The sequence below is a fragment of the Bombina bombina genome, chromosome 7, assembly GCF_027579735.1.
Source record: "Bombina bombina isolate aBomBom1 chromosome 7, aBomBom1.pri, whole genome shotgun sequence".
Lineage (NCBI taxonomy): Eukaryota > Metazoa > Chordata > Amphibia > Anura > Bombinatoridae > Bombina > Bombina bombina.
In genome coordinates this window covers 389,596,341-389,621,418 of record NC_069505.1, presented here as the reverse complement: position 1 = coordinate 389,621,418, position 25,078 = coordinate 389,596,341, and the positions used below count along the sequence as shown (strand labels likewise).

At 38.0% G+C, this 25,078-nt stretch overlaps 1 protein-coding gene across 1 annotated transcript in view; it reads right to left on the bottom strand.

The window, feature by feature from the left end:
* The window catches only part of LOC128636387 (galactosylgalactosylxylosylprotein 3-beta-glucuronosyltransferase 1-like), a 126,198-nt gene that overhangs the window by 13,516 nt on the left and 87,604 nt on the right, over nucleotides 1-25,078 (bottom strand). Inside the window, exon 2 of the mRNA XM_053689408.1 lies at nucleotides 19,864-20,243. Coding sequence (XP_053545383.1) covers nucleotides 19,864-20,243 — 380 coding nt within the window. The remainder of the gene's footprint in view (nucleotides 1-19,863; nucleotides 20,244-25,078) is intronic.

The window sequence follows — 25,078 nt, the reverse complement described above, 5'->3', positions numbered from 1 at the left end:
GGCATGCCCCGCAAAGGGCCCTTTTCAGGGCTGGTAAGGTAAAAGAGCTTTTCTATTTTAATTTTAGAATAGGGTAGGGCATTTTTTTATTTTGAGGGTCTTTGTTATTTTATTAGGGGGCTTAGAGTAGGTGTAATTAGTTTAAAATTGTTGTAATATTTTTCTAATGTTTGTAAATATTTTTTTATTTTTTGTAACTTAGTTCTTTTTTATTTTTTGTACTTTAGTTAGTTTATTTAATTGTATTTATTTGTAGGTATTGTATTTAATTAATTTATTGGTAGTGTAGTGTTAGGTTTAATTGTAGATAATTGTAGGTATTTTATTTAATTTATTTATTGATAGTGTAGTGTTAGGTTTAATTGTAACTTAGGTTAGGATTTATTTTACAGGTAATTTTGTAATTATTTTAACTAGGTAACTATTAAATAGTTCTTAACTATTTAATAGCTATTGTACCTGGTTAAAATAAATACAAAGTTGCCTGTAAAATAAATATTAATCCTAAAATAGCTACAATATAATTATAATTTATATTGTAGCTATATTAGGGTTTATTTTACAGGTAAGTATTTAGATTTAAATAGGAATAATTTATTTAATAAGAGTTAATTTATTTCGTTAGAATAAAATTATATTTAACTTAGGGGGGTGTTAGGGTTAGGGTTAGAATTAGCTTTAGGGGTTAAAAAATGTATTAGAGTAGCGGTGAGCTCCGATCGGCAGATTAGGGGTTAATACTTGAAGTTAGGTGTCGGCGATGTTAGGGAGGGCAGATTAGGGGTTAATACTATTTATTATAGGGTTATTGAGGCGGGAGTGAGGCGGATTAGGGGTTAATAACTTTATTATAGTAGCGGTGCGGTCCGCTCGGCAGATTAGGGGTTAATAAGTGTAGGCAGGTGGAGGCGACGTTGAGGGGGGCAGATTAGGGGTTAATAAATATAATATAGGGGTCGGCGGTGTTAGGGGCAGCAGATTAGGGGTACATAGCTATAATGTAGCTTGCCGTGGTGTACGGAGCGGCAGATTAGGGTTAATAATAATATGCTGGGGTCAGCGATAGCGGGGGCGGCAGATTAGGGGTTAATAAGTGTAAGGTTAGGGCCGTTTAGACTCGGGGTTCATGTTAGGGTGTTAGGTGCAGACTTAGGAAGTGTTTCCGCATAGCAAACAATGGGGCTGCGTTAGGAGCTGAACGCTGCTTTTTTGCAGGTGTTAGTTTTTTTTTCAGCTCAAACAGCCCCATTGTTTTCTATGGGGGAATCATGCACGAGCACGTTTTTGAAGCTGGCCGCGTCCGTAAGCACCGCTGGTATCGAGAGTTGCAGTGGCGTTAAATTATGCTCTACGCTCCTTTTTTGGAGCCTAACGCAGCCATTCTGTGAACTCTAAATATCAGCGGTATTTAAAAGGTGCGGGGGGGAAAAAGCACGCGTAGCTAACGCACCCCTTTGGCCGCAGAACTCTAAATCTAGCCGTAAGTTAGATAATAGAAGCAAATTGAAAAGGAAAAAATTGGGTTTCATGTCCTACAAACTCCTACAAAGGGATTAAACACACAAGTGAAGTCCTGCTTGGGATCTGCAAGCATTGCAGATCCTGAGCAGGACACGGCCAATAAGGAGAAGCAGCCACACATGTTAACCTATCAACAACAGTTTCCTGCTTTTAAAGGGACAGTCAAGTCCAAAAAAAATTTCCTAATTTAAATAGGGCATGTAATTTTAAACAACTTCCCAATTTACTTTTATCACCAATTTTGCTTTGATCTCTTGGTATTCTTAGTTGAAAGCTAAACATAGGAGGTTCATGTGCTAATATCTTACACATTAAAGACTGCCTCTAATCTGAATGCATTTTGACCACTAGAGGGTATTAGTTCATGCGTTTCGTTCATGTGTTTCATATAGATAACATTGAGCTCATGCACGTGAAGTGACTTAGAAGTGAGCACTGATTGGTAAACCTGCATGTCAGTCAAAAGCACTGAGATAAGGGGGAAGTCTGCAGAGGCTTAGATACAAGGTAATCACAGGGGTAAAAAGTGTATTAATATAACTGTGTTGGTTATGCAAAACTGGGGAATGGGTAATAAAGGGATTATCTTTCCTTTTAAACAACAAACATTCTGTTGTTGACTGTGCCTTTAAGTTGCAAGTCTTTGGGTTCCCCAGTGGAACTTTGCCTTTGCTCCTAAGCTAGGGTCAGTAATGCAGACACGACATGCTCCCCTAAAACTCTCTAAGAATTGTATCAGGCATCTGAAATTGCACTGTTTATACACATCATCTATTTTCATTTAATTTATTTTAAAACAAACGAAAAAATGCATTTTTGTAAAATAATGGTCACTGGCTACTAATTCCTTTAAGGGACATTTAAAGGGACATTTAAAAAAAATGCATTTAAAAGAAAACATGAAGTTAAAGCTATTTATATTTAAAGGGACACTAAACCCAATTTTTTTCTTCACTAAGGGACTTGGTGAGGAGTCATTTGGGAACTCCTGTGTTTGTATTTTTAATAGACATTGCAGATGTTCCTAATTAATATTAACATGATGCTGTTAGTTCACTAATCAAATCTAGACGAACTTTGCCTATGATATTGCCATACTAGCAGCAGTTGGGAAAACCCAGCGTGTCCCGTTACCTCACTTAAAGGGACACTGAACCCAAATTTTTTTCTTTTATGATTCAGATAGAGCATGAAATTTTAATCAACTTTCTAATAAACTCCTACTATCAAATTTTCTTCATTCTCTTTATTTGAAATGCAAGAATGTAAGTTTAGATGCCGGCCCATTTTTGGTGAACAACCTGGGTTGTTCTTGCTGATTGGTGGATAAATGCATCCACCAATAAAAAAAAGTGCCGTCCAGATTGCTGAACATAAAAAAAAAGCTTTGATGCCTTCTTTTTCAAATAAAGATAGCAAGAGAATGAAACAAAATTGATAATAGGAGTAAATTAGAAAGTTGCTTAAAATTGCTGCTTTATCTGAATCACGAAAGAAAAAATTTGGGTTCAATGTCCCTTTAAGCTTGCAAGAGCGGTTGTATAAGATCCCTAAACTAGTAATAAAACAACACTATAAGTAAAAGTTGGCAACATTTATTGCATGTGACTACTGATTAATTACATTATTTAGTTGATCTTAGTTTATGTATAAACCGCAACACTGTAAGCCTTAGCAGGGTCAATGTAAGCTGTGTTTTATAGAACACTTGATGAAAGCGATCTTTACAGAGCACTAACAACACCACTCTAATGCACAGGTAGAGAAAGACACCAGATATATTATGGTTAGAAACATATCAATTATTAGAGTGACTTACTGAATCACAATATCGGACATAGGGGCCTATTTATCAAATGTCTTGCGGGCCTGATCCGACAGTGCGGATCAGGTCCGCAAGACATCGCTGAATGCGGAGAGCAATACGCTCTCCGTATTCAGCATTGCACCAGAAGCTCACAAGATCTGCTGGTGCAACGCTGCCCCCTGCAGACTCGCGGCCAATGGGCTGCCAGCAGGGGGTGTCAATCAACCCGATCGTACTCAATCGGGTTGAATTCTGGCGATTTCTGTCCGCCTGCTCAGAGCAGGCGGACAGGGTTATGGAGCAGCGGTCTTTGTGACCACTGCTCCATAACTTTTGTTTCTGGTGAGTCTTCAGACTCGCCAGAAACACGGGCCGTCAAACTTGATAAATAGGCCCCATAGAGTGTTTAAAGGGATATTCTAGCCAAAAATGTTCTTTCATGCTTTAGAAAGAGCATGCTATTTTAAACAGTTTTCCAATTTACTTGTGTTATCTAATTTGCTTTATTCTCGTGATATACTTGGTTGAAAAGCATATCTAGATATGCTCATATCTGCTGATTGGTGGCTGCACATAGAGGCCTCTTGTTATTGGCTCACCCATGTGCATTGCTATTTCTTCAACAAGGGATATCTAAAGAATGAAGCAAATTATATAATAGAAGTAAACTGGAATGTTGTTTAAAATTGTATTCTCTATCTGAATCATGAAAGAAATATTTTGGGTTTCATGTCCCTTTAAGTATAAACTCTTAGATCTTGCTGTCATCAGTCTCCTCTAATATTCTGTTGCCAAAAATATACATACTATTTAAGTAACAAACTGAATGCAAGTTTATTTTTGAGCCACGTAACAAAATCAATGTGAGTGAACAGTGACTTTTATTATAAAGGATAGTGCACTATGCTGTGAAGCATAGAATACTATTTATATTGTAAAACTAAAGCGGATTTATACCAAGCGCAAATTCAAGCATTATCTAGGATATATTGGAAATGCAATCAGTGTATTTACAGGCACCAACCAAATATATGGTCACTAGGGTATAAACCCAAGACCTTAATTCCAGTATCTCCCTATCATTATCAAGCATCCTCTGATACTAACAGGATTGACAGAGTACTTCTTGTGCATAAAGCGTGTTGCATACATACCACTAGGGACACAGGCAGATACTGCTAGTAACCCAATATAGATTAATTGATAATTATTACACACAAACACCTAGATTACGAGTTTTGCGTTAGAGGCTGTGAGGTGCTAACGAGCAGTTTATGCTCACCACTCACTTACAGACAGCGCTGGTATTACGGGTTTTTACAAACCAGACAAGAAGTGAGCGTTGAGCAAAATTTTGCTCATTACCGCACTCCAATACCAGCGCTGCTTACGTTAGCGGGGAGAGCCGGCTGAAAAAAAAGTCTAACACCTGCAAAAAAGCAGCGTAAAACTCCTTAACGCAGCCCCATTGATTCCTATGGGGAAATAAAATGTATGTCTACACCTAACACCCTAACATGAATCCCGAGTCTAAACACCCCTAATCTTACACTTATTAACCCCTAATCTGCCGCCCCTGACATCACCGACACCTACATTATATTATTAACCCCTAATCTGCCGCTCGAGACACCGCCGCCACCTACATTATACTTATGAACCCTTAATCTGCTGCCCCAACATCGCCGACACCTACATTATATTTATTAACCCCTAATCTGCCTTCCCCAGTGTCGCTGCAACCTACCTACACTTCTTAACCCTTAATCTGCCGCCCCAACGCCGCCGCCACTATAATAAACATATTAATCCCTAAACCGCTGCACTCCCACATCGCAAACATTAGTTAAATATTATTAACCCTAATCTGCCATCCCTAACATCGCCGCTACCCACCTACATTTATTAACCCCTAATCTGCCACCCCCAACGTCGCCGCCACTATTCTAAATTTATTAACCCCTAAACCTAAGTCTAACCCTAACCCTAACCCCCACTAACAAATATAATTTAAATAAATCTAAATAAAATTACTATAATGAACTAAATAATTCATATTTAAAACTAAATACTTACCTATAAAGTAAACCCTTAAGCTAGCTACAATATAACTAATAGTTACATTGTATCTAGCTTAGGGTTTATTTTTATTTTACAGGCAAGTTTGTATTTATTTTAACTAGGTAGAATAGTTATTAAATAGTTACAGTTATTAAGTAGTTAACTATTTAATAACTACCTAGTTAAAATAAAGACAAATTTACCTGTAAAATAAAACCTAACCTAAGTTACACTAACACCTAACACTACACTATAATTAAATTATTTCCCTAAATTAAATACAATTAAATAAAATTAGCTAAAGTACAAAAAAACCCACTAAATTACAGAAAATAATAAACAAATTACAAGATTTTTAAACTAATTACACCTAATCTAATCCCCCTAACAAAATAAAAAAGTCCCCCCAAAATAAAAAAAAAGCCCTACCCTACACTAAATTACAAATAGCCCTTAAAAGGGCCTTTTGCGGGGCATTGCCCCAAAGTAATCAGCTCTTCTACCTGTAAATAAATTTACAAATCCCCCTCCAACATTAAAACCCACCACCCACACTACAAACCCTACTCTAAAACCCACCCAATACCCCCTTAAAAAAAACTAACACTAACCCCTTGAAGATCACCTTACTGGGAGAAGTCTTCATCCAACCGGGCCGAAGTCCTCAAGAAGCCAGGAGAAGTCTTCATCCAAGCGGGGCAAAGTGGTCCTACAGATGGGCAGAAGTCTTCATCCAGATGGCATCTTCTATCTTCATCCATCCGGCGCGGAGCGGGTCCATCTTCAAGACATCCGGCGCGGAGCATCCTCTTCCAACAGTCTTCTTACTAAATGACGGTTCCTTTAAGTGATGTCATCCAAGATGGCTTCCCTTCAATTCCGATTGGCTGATAGAATTCTATCAGCCAATCGGAATTAAGGTAGAAAAAATCCTATTGGCTGAGGCAATCAGCCAATAGGATTGAAGTTCAATCCTATTAAGTGATCCAATCAGCCAATAGGATTGAGCTGGCATTCTATTGGCTGTTCCAATCAGCCAATAGAATGCCAGCTCAATCCTATTGGCTGATTGCATCAGCCAATAGGATTTTTTCTACCTTAATTCCGATTGGCTGATAGAATTCTATCAGCCAATCGGAATTGAAGGGAAGCCATCTTGGATAACGTCACTTAAAGGAACCGTCATTTAGTAAGAAGACTTCGTTGGAAGAGGATGCTCCGTGCCGGATGTCTTGAAGATGGACCCGCTCTGCACCGGATGGATGAAGATAGAAGATGCCAACTGGATGAAGACTTCTGCCTGTCTGGAGGACCACTTCGCCCGGCTTGGATGAAGACTTCTCCTGGCTTCGTTGAGGACTTCGGCCCGGTTGGATGAAGACTTCTCCCGGTAAGGTGATCTTCAAGGGGTTAGTGTTAGTTTTTTTTAAGGGGGTATTGGGTGGGTTTTAGAGTAGGGTTGGTTGTATGGGTGGTGGGTTTTAATGTTGGGGGGGATTTGTAATTTTTTTTACAGGTAAAAGAGCTGATTACTTTGGGGCAATGCCCCGCAAAAGGCCCTTTTAAGGGCTATTTGTAATTTAGTGTAGGGTAGGGCTTTTTTTTATTTTGGGGGGGCTTTTTTATTTTGTTAGGGGGATTAGATTAGGTGTAATTAGTTTAAAAATCTTGTAATTTGTTTATTATTTTCTGTAATGTAGTGTTTGTTTGTTTTTTGTACTTTAGCTAATTTTATTTAATTGTATTTAATTGTATTTAATTTAGGGAATTAATTTAATTATAGTGTAGTGTTAGGTGTTAGTGTAATTTAGGTTAGGTTTTATTTTACAGGTAAATTTGTCTTTATTTTAACTAGGTAGTTATTATATAGTTAATAACTATTTAGTAACTATTCTACCTAGTTAAAATAATTGCAAACTTGCCTGTAAAATAAAAGTAAACCCTAAGCTAGCTACAATGTAACTATTAGTTATATTGTAGGTAGCTTAGGGTTTATTTTATAGGTAAGTATTGTGTTTTAAATAGGAATAATTTAGTTAATGATAGTTATTTTTATTTAGATTTATTTAAATTATATTTAAGTTAGGGGGTGTTAGGGTTAGACTTAGATTTAGGGGTTAATAACTTTAATATAGTGGCGACGACGTTGGGGGCGGCAGATTAGGGGTTAATAAATGTAGGCAGGTGTCAGCAATTTTAGGGATGGCAGATTAGGGGTTAATAATGGCAGACTTCCAAATAGTAGCGCAATAATACACCTGAGCTATAGGCTGCTGGCTGACCAATATAAAATAGAATATAACTATTGAAAAATGCTAAAAACAATACGTACCAATTGAAACCACCTGAATAAAATTCAGCTGAATAAAATCAACCTAATAATATTAGCTGAGCAATGTGAATGAGTCACACAATATGACTCTGCAAATGTTATGAAAGGATGATTCTATAAATAGTATTGATAAAAACTACTTAATGAACCTAATTAAACGAATCCTATCACCATACTACTACAATTCCCCACATGAATCTTAGGCATAAACAGGCAATATAAATAAACAATAAATCAACAAAAAATTACTTAAAATATAAATAGTGTATTATAATAACACCTATTTCCTAAATATTCACCAAAACACTAATGATTGTGTGATGATACTTGAAAATTCAAAATCTCATGTTTGGAATTCCAGTACGATAATCCACTTAGATGTTGATTTGGTAGTGGAATAATGTGAATCTACTCCGGTGCTGCTGATTTCAGGATCCTGCTTGTATTGGAATCCTCAAGAAAGACAAAGCTGTAACAAGAAGAAAAACAAGCGCAACCACGATTCACTGTATTTATTTTAAACTAGGTCACAAAAAAGGCTTAAAAATGCACACTTACAAGATATGTGCATATACTATGCACGTAAAAAGTCTTTGCTTTAACTCTCAGTCGGGTCCCCAATGCATAGATCTGGTTTAAATGCCGCGATGAACTCCTTAGTTAGTTCCGACTTTAATGTACAGGATTGACACACCCCGATGCCAACGGCACTCAAAGTATATAAAAAGACAAGACGTTCACTTTTTTCCAATGCCGCTAGAAGGGCTTACTTTAATGCAACGAAGATCTTCTAATGTTCTCCTGAACGCGTTTCGTTCACACCCGGGTGAACTTTATTAACAGGATAGGTAGTGTACACACAAAAAAAGTCGGAACTAACTAAGGAGTTCATCACGGCATTTAAACCAGATCTATGCAGTGGGGACCCGACTGAGAGTTAAAGCAAAGACTTTTTACGTGCGTAGTATATGCACATATCTTGTAAGTGTGCATTTTTAAGCCTTTTTTTTGTGACCTTGTTTAAAATAAATACAGTGAATCGTGGTTGCGCTTGTTTTTCTTCTTGTTACAGCTAGGGGTTAATAATATTTAACTAGTGTTTGCTATGCGGGAGTGCGGCGGTTTAGGGGTTAATATATTTATTATAGTGGCGGCGATGTCCAGTTCTGCAGATTAGGGGTTAAAATTTTTATTTTAGTGTTTGCGATGTGGGGGGGCCTCGGTTTAGGGGTTAATATGTAGTTTATAGGTGTTAGTGCACTTTTTAGCACTTTAGTTAAGAGTTTTATGCTACGGCGTTGTAGTGTAAAACTCTTAACTACTGACTTTAAAATGCGGTACCAGTCTTGACAGTAGAGGGTCTACGGCACACTTTTTGTCAGACTTGTAATACCGGCGCTATGCAAATCCGATTGAAAAAAGAGGATACGCAATTTACGTAAGTGCATTTGCGGTATTTCCAAGTCTGGCCAAAAAAGGGAGCGGTACACCTGTACCTGCAAGACTCATAATACCAGCGGGCGTTAAAAAGCAGCGTTAGGACCCGCCAATGCTGCTTTTTAAGCCTAACGCACAACTCGTAATCTAGCCGATAGTATCCTGAATTACTTGCATTACACTAACAAGGTAAAAATGGAATTTAATCTACCGCATATTAATTATTGGCAGGCATAGGGGCCTATATCAAGCTTGATGGCCAGTGTTTCTGGCGAGTCTTCAGTACGATCGGGTTGATTGACACCTCCCTGCTGGCGGCCCATTGGCCACGAGTCTGCAGGGGGCGGCGTTGCACCAGCAGCTCTTGTGAGCTGCTGGTGCAATGCTGAATACGGAGATCATATTGCTCTCCGCATTCAGCGAGGTCTGGCGGACCTGATCCGCGCTGTCGGATCAGGTCCGCCAGACTTTGTTAAATAGAGGCCATAGTATCATTGGAACACGTTGTAAATGAATTACAGCACTACTACTGTCCAAGAGACTATAGTTGATCCATAATTTACAGATCAGATGCTGATTTAGTTTTATTATCTCCACTGCAGCTTTTAGGCATTTTGACTTAGCAATATAGGTAATTTCGATTTAGAAATTCTCTAGTTAATCTAGTATACAGTGTACACTAACAGCAATCACTCTAACTGTATAGCGGGTGCATCTCAATGTGTGGTTTTAATTTTTTCCATTTTTTATGATTATATACCCCCAATAAACGTTAAGTTTTAATTATTTTTGGTAACCAATTCCCCCGTTGTTTGGAGGATAAATACTAACACACACAATACTAAGGGGGGTAGTTATCAAGCCGTCTACCTCAAATACGCTGGAATTCCGCAGCGTATTTGTGGCAAGGCTAATTCACCTTAGTTATCAAAGGCTAGAGACCGGCAAAAGTAGAATTTAGTGACATAAGCTTCGATCCGCCAGACTCAGTCCGACACAGATCGATTCTTACGTCACTGCAGATGTTCCGCACACAAGTGCGGCACAATCTGACTACTTTTGCTAGTTATCAAAAAACTAGCAGGTACGCTCGGCACTTTTCCGGCCCAGCGTACCTGGTTTTCAATCCGCCGCCCTGGAGGCTGCGGATCCCATAGGAATCAATGGGAGTCTGACCATAGCGAAAGTTCATGTTCGCTGCTGCCAGACATCCCATTCATTCCTATGGGAGCTGTCTACACCTAACACCCTAACATGTACCCCGAGTCTAAACACCCCTAATCTGTCCCCCCCTACACCGCTGCAACTAAATAAAGTGTTTTCCCCCTAGACCGCCGCTCCCGGAGCCCACCGCCACTATAATAAATATGTTAACCCCTAAACCGCCGCTCCCGGTGCCAGCCGCAACTATAATATATATGTTAACCCCCTATACCGGCGCCCCCGGAGCCCCCCGCAACTAAATAAAGTTAATAACCCCTAAACCGCCGCTCCTAGACCCTGCCGCAACTCTTATAAATGTATTAACTCCTAAACCGCCACTCCTGGACACCACCGCCACCTACATTATACCTACTAACCCCTATCCTGCCCCCCCTATACCGTCGCCCTCTATAATAAAGTTATTAACCCCTATCCTGCTGATCCCGGACCTCGCCGCAACTAAATAAATAGTTTAACCCCTAAACCGCCGCAACCGGACCCCGCCGCAACCTATATTAAACTTATTAACCCCTAATCTGCCCCCCTTACACCGTTGCCACCTATAATAAATTTATTAACCCCTATCCTTCCCCCCCCTACACCGCCGCCACTGTAATACATTTATTAACCCCTAAACCTAAGTCTAACACTAAACCTAACACCCCCCTAACTTAAATATTAATTAAATAAATCTAAATAATCTTTCTCTTATTAACTTAACTAAACTAACTAAAGTACAAAAATAAAAAAGCTAAGTTACAAAAAATAAAAAAAATGTTACAAACATTTAAAAAATATTACAACAATTTTAATCTACTTACACCTAATCTAAGCCCCCTAATAAAATAACAAAGCCCCCAAAAATAAAAAAATTCCCTACCCTATTCTAAATTAAAAAGTTACCAGCTCTTTTATCTTACCAGCCCTTAAAAGGGCCTTTTGCGGGGCATGCCCCAAAGAAAACAGCTCTTTTGCCTGTAAAAGAAAAATACAACCCCTCCCAACGTTAAAACCCACCACCCACATACCCCTAATCTAACCCAAACCCCCCTTAAATAAACCTAACACTACCCCTCTGAAGATCATCCTACCTTGAGTCGTCTTCACTCAGCCGAGCCACCGATGGAACCGAAGAGGAGATCCGGAGCGGCAGAAGTGATCCTCCAAGGGGCGCTGAAGAAGTCTTCCATCCGATGAAGTGATCCTCCAGGCGGCGCTGAAGAAGTCTTCCATCCGGGCGATGTCATCTTCCAAGCGGCGCTGAAGAAGTCTTCCATCCGGGCGATGTCATCTTCCAAGCGAGGTCTTCAATCTTCTTTCTTCAGGATCCATCTTCATCCCGCCGACGCGGAACATCCTTCTTCCCTGACAGACTAACGACGAATGAAGGCTCCTTTAAGGGACGTCATCCAAGATGGCGTCCCTTCAATTCCGATTGGCTGATAGGATTCTATTAGCCAATCGGAATTAAGGTAGGAAAAATCTGATTGGCTGATTGAATCAGCCAATCAGATTGAGCTCGCATACTATTGGCTGTTCCGATCAGCCAATAGAATGCGAGCTCAATCTGATTGGCTGATTCAATCAAAAGGCCCTTTTAAGGGCTGGTAAGGTAAAAGAGCTGGTAACTTTTTAATTTAGAATAGGGTAGGGAATTTTTTTATTTTGGGGGGCTTTGTTATTTTATTAGGGGGCTTAGATTAGGTGTAAGTAGATTAAAATTGTTGTAATATTTTTTAAATGTTTGTAACTTATTTTTTTTATTTTTTGTACTTTAGTTAGTTTATGTAATTGTATTTAATTGTAGTTATTTGTAGCTAATTTATTTAATTAATTTAATGATAGTGTAGTGTTAGGTTTAATTGTAACTTAGGTTAGGATTTATTTTACAGGTAAATTTGTATTTATTTTAGCTAGGTAGTTATTAAATAGTTAATAACTATTTAATAACTATTCTAACTAGCTAAAATAAATACAAAGTTACCTGTAAAATAAATATAAATCCTAAAATAGCTACAATGTAATTATTAATTACATTGTAGCTATCTTAGGGTTTATTTTACAGGTAAGTATTTGGTTTTAAATAGGAATAATTTATTAAAGTATAGTGTAGTGTTAGGTGTAATTGTAACTTAGGTTAGTTTTTATTTTACAGGTACATTTCTCTTTATTTTAACTAGGTAGCTATTAAATAGTTAATAACTATTTAATAGCTATTGTACCTAGTTAAAATAAATTGAAAGATGCCTGTAAAATAAAAATAAATCCTAAGATAGCTACAATATAATTATTATTTATATTGCAGCTATATTAGGGTTTATTTTAAAGGTAAGTATTTAGTTTTAAATAGGAATAATTTAGTTAATAAGATAAATATTATTTAGATTTATTTAATTAATATTTAAGTTAGGGGGGTGTTAGGTTTAGTGTTAGACTTAGGTTTAGGGGTTAATAATTTTATTACAGTGGCGGCGGTGTAGGGGGGGGCCAGGATAGGGGTTAATAAATTTATTATAGGTGGCGACGGTGTAAGGGGGGCAGATTAGGGGTTAATAAGTTTAATATAGGTTGCGGCGGGGTCCGGGAGCGGCGGTTTAGGGGTTAAACTATTTATTTAGTTGCGGCGAGGTCCGGGATCAGCAGGATAGGGGTTAATAACTTTATTATAGAGGGCGACGGTATAGGGGGGGCAGGATAGGGGTTACTAGGTATAATGTAGGTGGCGGCGGTGTCCGGGAGCGGCGGTTTAGGGGTTAATACATTTATAAGAGTTGCGGCGGGGTCTAGGAGCGGCGGTTTAGGGGTTACTAACTTTATTTAGTTGCAGGGGGCTCCGGGGGCGCCGGTATAGGGGGTAGAACAGTGTAGTTAGTGTGGGTGCTTAGTGACAGGCTAGCAAGAAAGCTGTCAAAAAGCCGAAGAGCAGCGAGATCGGATGAGTGATAACTCTCACAGTCCGCTGCTCATCGCCCCGTACTTGGTGCGTGGCTTTTTGACAGCTTTTTTGATAACTTAGGCGAACGTATTCAGGTCCGCTTTGGCGATGTTAGGCGAGTTTAGGTGGGCATATTGGACCGGCGAAGGCAGGTAAAGTAGACAGCTTGATAACTACCCCTCTAAGTGTGAATTGACTCTGGAGTGCTATAAGTGTATTCTTTTTTAGGGTTTTTCCTATTGTCCAGCCAATTTTTTTTTTCTTTCATGATTCAGATAGAGTATGCAATTTTTTTTTTTTTTTTAAACATAATTTTTATTGATTTTCACAATTTGTACAGAAATAATGCAAGACAAGTTTCAAACACCTGAACCATTGCACATAATTTTTGTTAATTTGACAGTTACACACTTGAAGTTAGAAATTTACCATTGCATTGATAAAGAAAAAAATGATTCCCTGTCTTTGTACGGAAGAAAAAGGAAAAGGGGGAGAGGAAAGAAAAAAAAAAAAAAAAAAAGAGTATGCAATTTTAAACAACTTTCTAATTTACTCCTATTATCAATTTTTATTCGTTCTCTTGTTATCTTTATATCTTTATTTAAAAAGCAGTAATGTGATGCATAAGAGCCGGCCCATTTTTGGTTGAGAACCTGGGTTATGCTTGCTTATTGGTTGGTAAATGTAAGCCTCCAATAAGCAAGCACTATCATGGTGCTGAACCTAAAATGGACTGGCTGCTAAGATATACATTCCTGCTTTTAAAATAAAGATAGCATGGAATGTATATTAGTAAATTAGAAAGATGATTAAAATTTAATTCTCTATCTGAATAATGAAAGAAAAAAATTGAGTTCAATGTCTTTTTAAGATTAAACTAACACAGCAGTATCAATTGTATACTTTCTACTTTACTTTCTACTTATGCTGACTGGACAAAAAAGTTACCTCCTGCTAAGGTTCCATGTTTGATACATACTTCCTTCTAAAGCCTGTAAATTATAGAAATTGTGAGTACAATGTCAAGTTATGTTCCATAGAGAAAATTAAATTTTCATGCAGGGGAAGTAAAATCTATTTTGCATTAAAAGAATGTAAAAAAAACAATGTATTACCATTATTTCAAATTGGTTTATTTCACTTCAAACATTATTTTGTGTAACCAGGATATAGCTTGATTACATTTTATGGTATTTACCAAATATATTTATGAGGACATGACTATGTCTGGCATCAGGAATTCTGTGTATACTTCAAAGCGCAAAAAAATAGACCACATAATGAAAGCCAATACACTGATCTGTAGATGTCTAGATTTTATATTAAAATAGAGCACATATTGATAGTCAATATACTGATCTGTAGAAAAAACAGCCTTTACAATAAAAATAGATCACGTATTGATAGTCAATATACTGATCGGTAGACAAACAGCCTTTACAATACAAATAGATCACATATTGATGATTACTATATGATCTGTAGACCACATAAAAATGGTCAAAATAGTGATATGTAGTTGTCTAATCATTTCAATAAAATAGGCCATATATTGATGGTCAATATATTAATATGTAGTTGTCTAATCTTTAATATAAATGAACGATAAGGAGGAGATCCAAACGAAGTAACTTAAAATTCTTCAATTCTTTATTTCCACATCTTTAAAAACAGCAAACTCAGCAAACAGGTAAAAAAAACAAGTTGTATGTTCAGATCACATAGCCTGACGCGTTTCAGCTTTCTCAGCTGAAACGCGTCAGACTATGTGATCTGAACATACGACTTGTTCTTTTACCAGTTTGCTGAGTTTGCTGTTTTTAAAGATGTGGAAATAAAGAATTGAATAATTTTAAGTTACTTCGTTTGGATCTCCTACTTATCGTTCATTTATATTGCTGATACACCAGAATTCCATTCAGAAGGAACTCTTATCATATTCAGGTAACCGCTAGGAGAACCAGATGGTCAGCGGTAAAATTGGATGACGTCGCTAACAGGGGCCGAAGACTGGAAGCGGAGCCAGTAACTGAAAGGCATATGCAAGCAATGGAGTCATGAGCTCAGCTGTAACAGAAAGCTTACACCTCTATGTTCACCTCTGTGGATCATAGCGGAGAGAGTCGAGCTGCAGGGTGAGTAATGCTTCATTTAAAATCTGAAGAAATAAGTTTGTTTAACCCACCAGTCAGAACTGGAGCCAGCACAGCGACCCAGCTATAACACAGGAGGTAGAGGTAAGCTGAATACACCCGACCTTAACAACCACATATGACCATATTACATTGCTGGCAGTGACCGCTTATCCACATTGTGCCCTTACTACATACCCTAATAACGGATTTAAAGTGACAGTGTTTTCATTGGATTTTGATTCACAGCAACTGAAGGAAATTGGAACATTCTTTCATTTGAGTTGTCTAATCTTTATAATAAAATAGACCATATATTGATGGTCAATATATTGATATGTAGCTGTCTAATCTTTACAATACACTAGACCACATATTGGTGGTTAACATACTGATGTGTAGCAGCCTTTATAATAAAATAGAACATGTAATAATGGTCAATATATTGATCTGTAGGTGTCTAGTAAATAAAATAGACTACACACTAATGGTCAATATAGGGATCTATACATAAACTTTACAGGAAAAAAAAATTGATTACGCATTTATGGTCAGTATACTGATCTGTTGATGAGTTGTCTTTACCATAAAATGGACAAATATTGATGGTTAAAATACTGATCTGTAGACAAGCTTTTGGGTTATTGTTTTTTACAATAAAAATAGGCCACATTCGACTTCCGGTAGGCGGCTCATCAAGATGGCCACAAGTTCACAAGGCTCCGTGACTGAAACCTGCTTTTGAGTGCTGTGTGGTAGAATCTTCAGCCATCCATACCTCCCTTGGCAATTATTGTGCCCAGTAAATCTTCAGGATCAGGACATTACATCCCCTGGCCTCCGAGAAGGCACTGAAAAGTTAAAATTTGTCTTTGGACCTGCAGACGTGTACACTCCGATAAACAAGATGGCGCACATTGCTGAGGCCCTAATAGATGTCTTTATCCCAATATTGGATTCCCTAACAGCTATGGAGGAACTCCTTTGTGAAGTACGGGAGCTCAGTATACCCAAGCATACCGATACAATTTCTACATGCCTAATTACTCCTCGGCAGAATTCACCAATTACTCTAAAAGAAGGCACCCTGGATAGCGGTATCACAGAAAGGATGGAGGGGTCACACTACCCTATCTTTCTACCGCAATCAAACAACCTGGTCACGTTGGAAGCGGGGACAGTAAGTGCCATAAACGTTTCCCATACATTGACTTACCCCAGACGTACCTCTATAGAAACGCACCAGCCTTCAGGACTCCTAGCGCTCTGTGGGAATGAGAGCGCTGGCGGCCCCACATTCTGTGCTCCAAGTCTTTTTCAGTTTGACTACCAGGCTGTCAATGTGTCATTATGCCCAGCCGACAAGACGGAACGGTGCCTTAACCAGGTGGGAAAGAATGACGCTGCAACTATTGTGCCGACTGATGCTCGCACTGCACTATATATGTGGGGAGAAGGCTGCAGCTCCTTGGCCCACACTGCACAGTGGAGCGGACAAGCTGCAGCTGTAGTTGCCCCACCGCAGGAAACCACTTTACAGAAAGTCCTGAAGTCGGACTCGAGTGGTGACGGCTACCCTTTTGTTACCCAGCTGTATTTAATTCTCGCTGTGGGGCAGCCTCTCTCACCCCTGCAAAAAAGCTGCTTCCCTCTGAGGCATGTGTGCCACGCTCCATTTCATGTTGGGGTCGGATAATCAGTTTATGGTTACAGCCCTATATAACAGATGTCTGTATAACGGAACACTATATGAACTGATGTTTTTGCTTAGCTTTTGTATAACTCTGGAACATCCAGCACCTTTAACTATCTGGATGCATTTGTCCAGCACCTGCCAATTTGCAAACTCGGTAGTCAGCGGATGCATTACTTTGTTTTCTAGACCTGACTATATTATATGTTGGTTTTGCTACATATATGCCTAGTTCTAGTCGTTTTGCTGCTCTTATTCTCCTTACCCCCTAAGATATTAAAGTAAACCGTTCAGGCAGTACAATTCATTAGCAGCACTGTGTACTCATACCAGCTAGTCTAGATATCACTGTCAAATTTCTAACATCTATAAATTAACCCCATCCTGTAAGTATGTCTGTTGGACACTGTGTGTTGCTGTTGTATATATGGTTTGTTATAGTTTTATTAGCTTACTTTTGTTCCCTAATTGACAAAACCCGAAACACTGTACTCATTACAAGCAGAGTTAGCCAATAGCTAACCTAAGTATCTCTTCTCAGTATTTCACTAGTTATGGCAATGGATACGGGTATAGCTTATCTGGCCACTTAGTACTTTGCTGGAATCCGCATACGTTTCACTATATCTGTATCCTCACGTATTCAAGTCTACAGGGGCGACATTTTAAAATACACTATACATTAGTATTCCCTGTGCACTGCTTCAGACTCAGAACTCACGGACCTCCGGACACCATAGTGTGAAGGACTTTAACCTGAAGTAACATAGATGGGACTTTGGCTTCCACGGAGATTCTAATTTATTACTCTGTTTTTGGGTTATATTTAGGTTTTATCTTGTTGTACCTGAATTCGTCAGCTTTTTATGGGGTCATACTAAACTGTATATTGGGATGATGGGGTTAAAAGTGTGTGTAGCTTATATAAGTTCAATGCCTGCTTTACATATAGTTCCTGCTACAAGGCAGCTCCTCTTCCCCCCCCCCCCCCCCCCCCGCAGAAAAGAGAAAAGGAAAAAAGCCGCATTATAGAGATAGCTTTTTGCAAGCTTTGCTCCCAGACACAGGTTTATAGAGTTATAATTCTTGAAGGCACCGTTAACTTTCATTCCCCTACTTAGTTTTACACAACAGGCTAAAGTTTCCTAGGAACACACATATAGCCTACATCCTCTCTTACTGTAACAAATCCTGTCTACCTATTTCTTCTAAGCAGGAGGGAGGAAGGGAGGGGAGACACGAAACAAAACCATAGCATGATATTCCCTAAGATCTGTGGGTCTGACTTACTTAATTACTTATATTAAGATCCTAAGGTTGCGCTGGCTATTCAAACTGAATTCTATGTAAAAAGAGACATAGCTTTCCCTGAGCAGAGTGCTGGGTTGTTCAGTAGCAACAATCTTGTTAGGACTCTCTAGCCCTGATATATGATTGCTCCTAGGCTTTAACACTCTACCTTGTCTCCTCTGCCAGCAGATTTAAAACATTGATAGACAACAACTCCAGGAAAACTTGGGGTATCTGTTTCTGGTGTTTATTTTGCATTAACGTGTAAAGAATATTGATCTTGTCAGATATAAACTGGTAAGGAAAGAAAACACGGGTTTCTACATTCCAATAAGAGCCGATAATTAATCTTTGAGGACCTCTAGTGGTTATTGTAGAATTGCAGCTCAATACAAAGTAAAGTCCACTCTCTCTAAGGTATTTCTATTCTATTTTTTTAAACAATAACGATAAGTCTCTAGAATCTAGATTCTAATCCTAATGGACACTCCAGGCAATATTACACATCTAGGGACTCATAACTGCCTTTCTTTCTTAAGGTCATTATTATCAGGCAGAAATAGGGGCTTGGTACACAATTATTGTAAATATTCTGCTTCATATGCTTGCTCATTATGAGTTAATGTCATTGTTTGGGTCCAGGGATTTTGCTGGTAAATTTCAGCTCCTGGTTCAGCTCATGCAATTCTACTACTTAGTGGGAAATAAGTAAATGGGCTCCTTACTTTTCTTACTTATAAAGCCCTGTTGCAAGTCTTTAAGGTGTGCCAGCATGTTATAACTTGAAAAGTTCTCTATGTTTCTGTCCTCTTTTTACTCAAAACACCCCTTTCGAATTGTCTGAGTAATTCATATATCAAATCATAGGCTGAGACAACCCTACTTTGCCAAGCTAAAGTTAGTTCTGTTATACTATGCTGTTTTGTTTTTGTGTTTGTTGGTTTTTATTTGTGTTTAATGGTTAAACTAGTTAGCTAGGTTAGCTACAAGGTTAGGTAAGTTTAGGCTAGTTGAGAGAGATCCTGGTCTTTCCATAAAAATATAAAATGAGAGTTAGACACATGTGGGATTCTTGAGGATTTGAGATACATTGAAAAATTCTAATGTGATATAAGTAAGTGGAATGATGGAGATGGTGATCTCTAAAGGTACTACATACTTCTAATTTGAGACACAGCTTGTATGAAAAGACTGAGAATTGTGATGTTTTTATGATTTGACTGTATATATCCACATGTCTTCTCTCAATAAAAAGAATAAAAAAAAAAAATAGGCCACATTCAGGAGGTCAGTATACTGTTCTGTAGACAAATAGTTAATAAAATAGGCGTCATATTTCTTGCCAGCATATTGATCGGTAAATAAAGAGTCTTTACAGTAAAATAGGCTGTATATTGATGGTCAATACACTGATGTGTAGATGAGATGTCTTTACAAACAAATTTAACTCACCTCTTCAAAGATCTCCAAGCTGTAGGTGTTGTCATCATCAGCGAAATACACGACTCCTTCTGGCGCTTCATCAGGATAGAAGGTTTCTCGTAACCAGCTTAGGCCAACGTTTCTCTGCAATGTTCCTCTTGCTTTAGTAACACCTTCTGGGGACTTTACACAGAGCTGTGTATACTTCACTCTACATGTCCTTAAGAAGTTAGTCACTAGCAGGGTCTTGTTGTATGAGTCTTCTACCACAATCCAATGTAATGCCGGAACTTGGCGCAGAGTGTTGGCCATGCTGGTGAGTTCTGCCTTCTGCACAAGTCGAGCATAGGTCGGAGTAATGACAAAGATTATGGGCAGTGGTGATGAAACAGGTTTGTCTGCAAACAGCGCTGAAAGTATTTAAAACAAATAAAGAGACACATAACTAAATGCAAATTACTGGTCACAAGAAAAACAAATTATGATTATGGCCTGATTTTACTGAGTTATATACTGTACATTATCAAATTGGCAGAAAATGTGTTTCAGAAGAGTTCATACATATATTTGGAAATATTGTATATAATGGGTATAATAATATAACAAAAATTATCCAATATCTTGATTGGGTCTATGCGCATATGTCACATGCGATTGGCTTACCAGCCATGTTTTGCTCTAGGTGGTTAACACCTTTGTGGTTGTTAAAATATATTTACGAATGAGCATTTATGTAAATATAAAAAGCTTTAACAAAATAGAGCATTTTTATTATTGTGTTAGATTATCCATTTAAATCAAATCTCTATAATATTATCAGTAACATGATACAATTGTGTATGAAAATCAATTGTCAGCCATTTCTGTATGGAAAAAAAAAAATTAACCAAATAGTATAACTGTAAAAGTAATGTGAGGAGAAATATATAAATTGATGAGAAAGGGAAAGCAAAAACCTTATTGAACATATTTTTTCATACATGTTTAATTAAAAAAAAAATCTAATTATTATTAAATTTACTCCTTTCATTTAATAATTTTTTAAAACTTAGCACCTCGGCATGAGAGTATAAAGAGATTGACTAAGGAGCGCCAGAGCAACAGAGAGGACCGAGAGGCATCCAACCTCATACTGAGGCTATGTCAAAAAGACAGAGAGTGGTAGAGGGCTCCACCTATGGCAGAGGCTGAGTCAGTGCAATAAAGAGATCAAATGTCCAGTGTATGGTGTAGAACCTATAGTCAGGCAATACAGTCCTGAGTACCTTCAATACTATGTCAGAAGATTTAGCTTAAGGTTTTGGGATTGTGGAAATAATAGAAAAAGTACTTTGCTTTGTTTTTGTTTGGTTTTACCTTTCTCTGTATCAACTGGTCAAGAATAACTCTGAGTTTCTGGGCCCAATGATCTAAAGTTCTCCACTCTGGCGAGATTAACTAAGAAGTCTTGTCAGTACTGAGAGGTACCTCAAATGTTTTTTTAGAAAGGCTTGTGAGTTGTTTATTGTGCTGTGCATGGTTTTGGTCTGGATATGAAGGAGAGACATATATTACAATATATTGCTAAAAAAAACTACAACGTTTTTGGGTAATTTCTGTCCAAGATGGCAAATTTTTATTAATTGGGCCCTCTGTCTCAAACTTGCCAAAAAGTCTGAGGTAAAAAACCAAGGACAGGCATTTCTTATTATGAAGTATTGCATATAATAACATCTATTGTCTCTTTCACGACATAAAATAATTATATTAATGGCACATAATCCAATAGCAAGTTTCTAATCTAGGGGCATGAAGCACTTCAGCAACTGTTCTGGTAACCATTTGTGTCTATGCTGAAAAAAACACAGACAATATTGTCTGGAAAAAGCTCAGTAAGTGCACCAGGCTATGTTTATTGTTTTAATTAGTTAAATGTATTTGTGTCTGTTTTATAAGTGGTACAATTTCATCATCTTTCAAGAATCTGAAATGTTATGCCAATTGTGTTTTTTTTTCAGATTGATATGGAGCCCATAGAACTTTAGCATTTTATTTTGAAATTTATTACCTTAGATAAAAAAACACGGTTTTATTACTTTAAGAATTGGTATAGAAGACAAGCTCAGGAATGTGGAATCAAGGACATCCAATTATAAAGTATAACAAAATCACCATCATTTTAGTATATATTTGATAATGTGACAATAGTGTAATTTAGCATTATCGGATATTTGTTGGTTTAAAAACAAAAATAGATTTTTGTTTATTATTCTTTGATATAATTATGCAGGTTACAAGTAACCTATAACAGTCATACACATTTAATAGATTGTCTTAACATTTACATATAACATTTCTCAATATAAAAAGTACACAGACAAAATACACAGAGGCCTACTGCTGGACTGCCAGAAAAGGGGCCAACAACTAGGGTGGCCAAAACAGAAGTGGACATTAAGTCCATATTACACACAGCCCATATAGAGAAAGTCGAAATTAACTCCAAAGCAGGGCCGGACTGGGAATAAAAAGCAGCCCTGAAAAAATATGAAGACCAGCCATATTTTCCATTGTGTCAGTAGAATTCACAAAGGGGATTACTGGGATACCCCTTCCCCAATATTTTTTTCAGAATTAAATTATATTACTTTGTATTAAATAAAAAGTCCAGATTGATGTTATTTAGGCATCCTATAACCCAATTGCATCCATTAATCACCCCTTTAAATTGTTGCTTTCCAGCCCCAGCACCCCACCGGGAAATCTCCTGGTATCCTGATAGGCCAATCCGGCCTTGCTCCAAAGCCTGTTTTATCCAACAGACTGAGTATATATCTTCCTGTCACTGTTACATTACACATAACACCACACATAACTTACTTGTGCCGGTTCTTTAGTCACATACATGGACAATTTGTGACACAGCGCCATCTATTGGTTGAACTATGCCAAAAACATAACACAGCGCCCTCTATTGGTTGCAAGTTCACCACTAAAATGGGTACACGAGAAGGAATGACTAATTGGCATATATTTGCATAGGGCGAAAATACAAACAGATGGTTATTATTTTTACTGTTTGGCAAAGTTATATTCCTTTATTATATTGTTTCCTTTATGTTTTTATGTTTAGATTTTAAGGAGTGTGTGTCACCATAAGCTTACTGGTGTGTTTGTAAAAGCTAGTCCTGGGTGAAATAAAGCATTAGTAGTAGTTCCTTCTGGAACAGGGGGTCCTGTCTGATTCTTTCAGGTATACTAATAGCAGAGGTTCTGACCCTGCATTCTGGCTGCACCTTTCCCTGCAAGAGAGACCTGCTACAGAGTCTGTGGGTCTGTATGCAAAGAGCTGGCCTTGTGAGCCCCAATTGTCTTTTTAAAGACAGTGCAGGGAAAGGAATCAATACCTACCTTAAGAAAGGAGTGAGGCAGAGGGGACGTTACCTGCCTGAAAGGAGCAGCAAGGCAGAGGAATCTATTCTTGCCTAGAAGAAACCAGGCAGAGGGGACGCTACCTGCCAGAAGTGTGCAGCGAGGCAGAGGGATCTATTCCTGCCTAGAAGCAGACAGGCAGAGGGGACACTACCTGCCTGGGAGCCCACTGAGACCAGCCCAGCTGGGGGAGATACAGCCGCTGGCTTGACCCGGTCTCAGCAACTATATTTCTGCTCCCACTATCCGGCGGCCATCCCTGGGTTTGGACAGAGGAAGGGAGACCCCTAGCGGAGTACCGCTACATTTGGTGGCAGCGGTGGGATCATCCCTTCTGTACAGCGAAGGTCCAAACCACCACTGGGATCTGATCTCCATTGGGAGATCATTCACATTCCCCACATGGGACTATTACTTTAATATAATATAAATACTTAATTTATTAAATTTTTGGAGGGAGATTACATTTATAATAGTTTTTTCTTAAACTTTATGTATCCCAGAGACTAGCATGATAACATTTTTCTTATCAGGATAATATATTTTATTTGACGTAAAAATGATACAACTTTCATATAGAAAATGATTCTACTTCACTTATACTGAAGTAATTTATGCTAACACATTTATAAATGTAAGATAGGGTTAGCTTTCACTTAACCCTACTTATCCCCTGGCTGATTCACAGATACTTGTGCATTTATTGTTTTGTTTGGTATTTTATATAATTATTGCAAATACATTCTCTATATTTAGCACTGCATAATCCAAGTATACAACACTTACAGTTATTATTGTATAATTTGTTTCAATAGGATATAGGGTTGCCAGGGACATATCACACTTGTGGCATTATTGTGACATAACATAAATCTGCTGATCACTATTTAGCAACACAATTATTTTGTTATTGCTGATATAGCTCTATTGTTTGCTTCACTATTGGTTCACTGTGGTTGATTAATTTAATTTTCACTTATAATTCATGGCTGGCATTATCTTGTCCTCTCCATGCGGGCACCAGTTGCATACTGACTTTTGAATCTGTGGTACCCCTTTTATATAGGGATACAATTGCATTCCTATTGGCTGATTTTCTTGTTCAAATTCAAATCAGTCAACAGAATGAAAGCCCAAAAAGGATTTTCTTTTCCATCACCTATAAGGGTTATACAGTGTGAAGAAATTATTAATATCCATGGAGCTTACACATAGGGGGATATTTATCAAAGCCTCAACTATGCTGCATTCTCTGGCACCAATACGCTCGCCTAACATCGCAGCCGTGGACCTGAATACGCTCTCCATATTTATAAAACAAGCCATAAAAAAGCTGCGCACCAAGTACAGGGTGATGAGCATCGGACTGTTGTTAACTAACAGTCAACGATCTCGCTGCTATTCAGCTTTTTACCAACTTTATTTATACCCTGTCACTAAATGCCGCCACTATACTATAATGTTTAACCCCTATCCCTCCGCTCCCGGACCCCGCCGCCACTAAATAAACGTATTAATCCCTATCCCGCCGCTGCCGGACCCCGCCGACACTAAATAAAGTTATTAACCCCTAAACCTCTGGCCTCCCACATCACTACCATTAACTAAACTTATTAACCCCTAAACCGCCAGCCCCCCACATCGCCACAAATTAAATTAAGCTATTAACCCCTAAACCTAACAACCCGCTAACTTTACATTAAAATTATAATAAATTAATAATTAATAAATTAAAACTTACCTTTAGAATTAAAATAAACTATATTAAACTATTAATTAACCTACCCGAACTTTTATACTAAAATTACATTAAACTAGCAATTAAATTAACTAT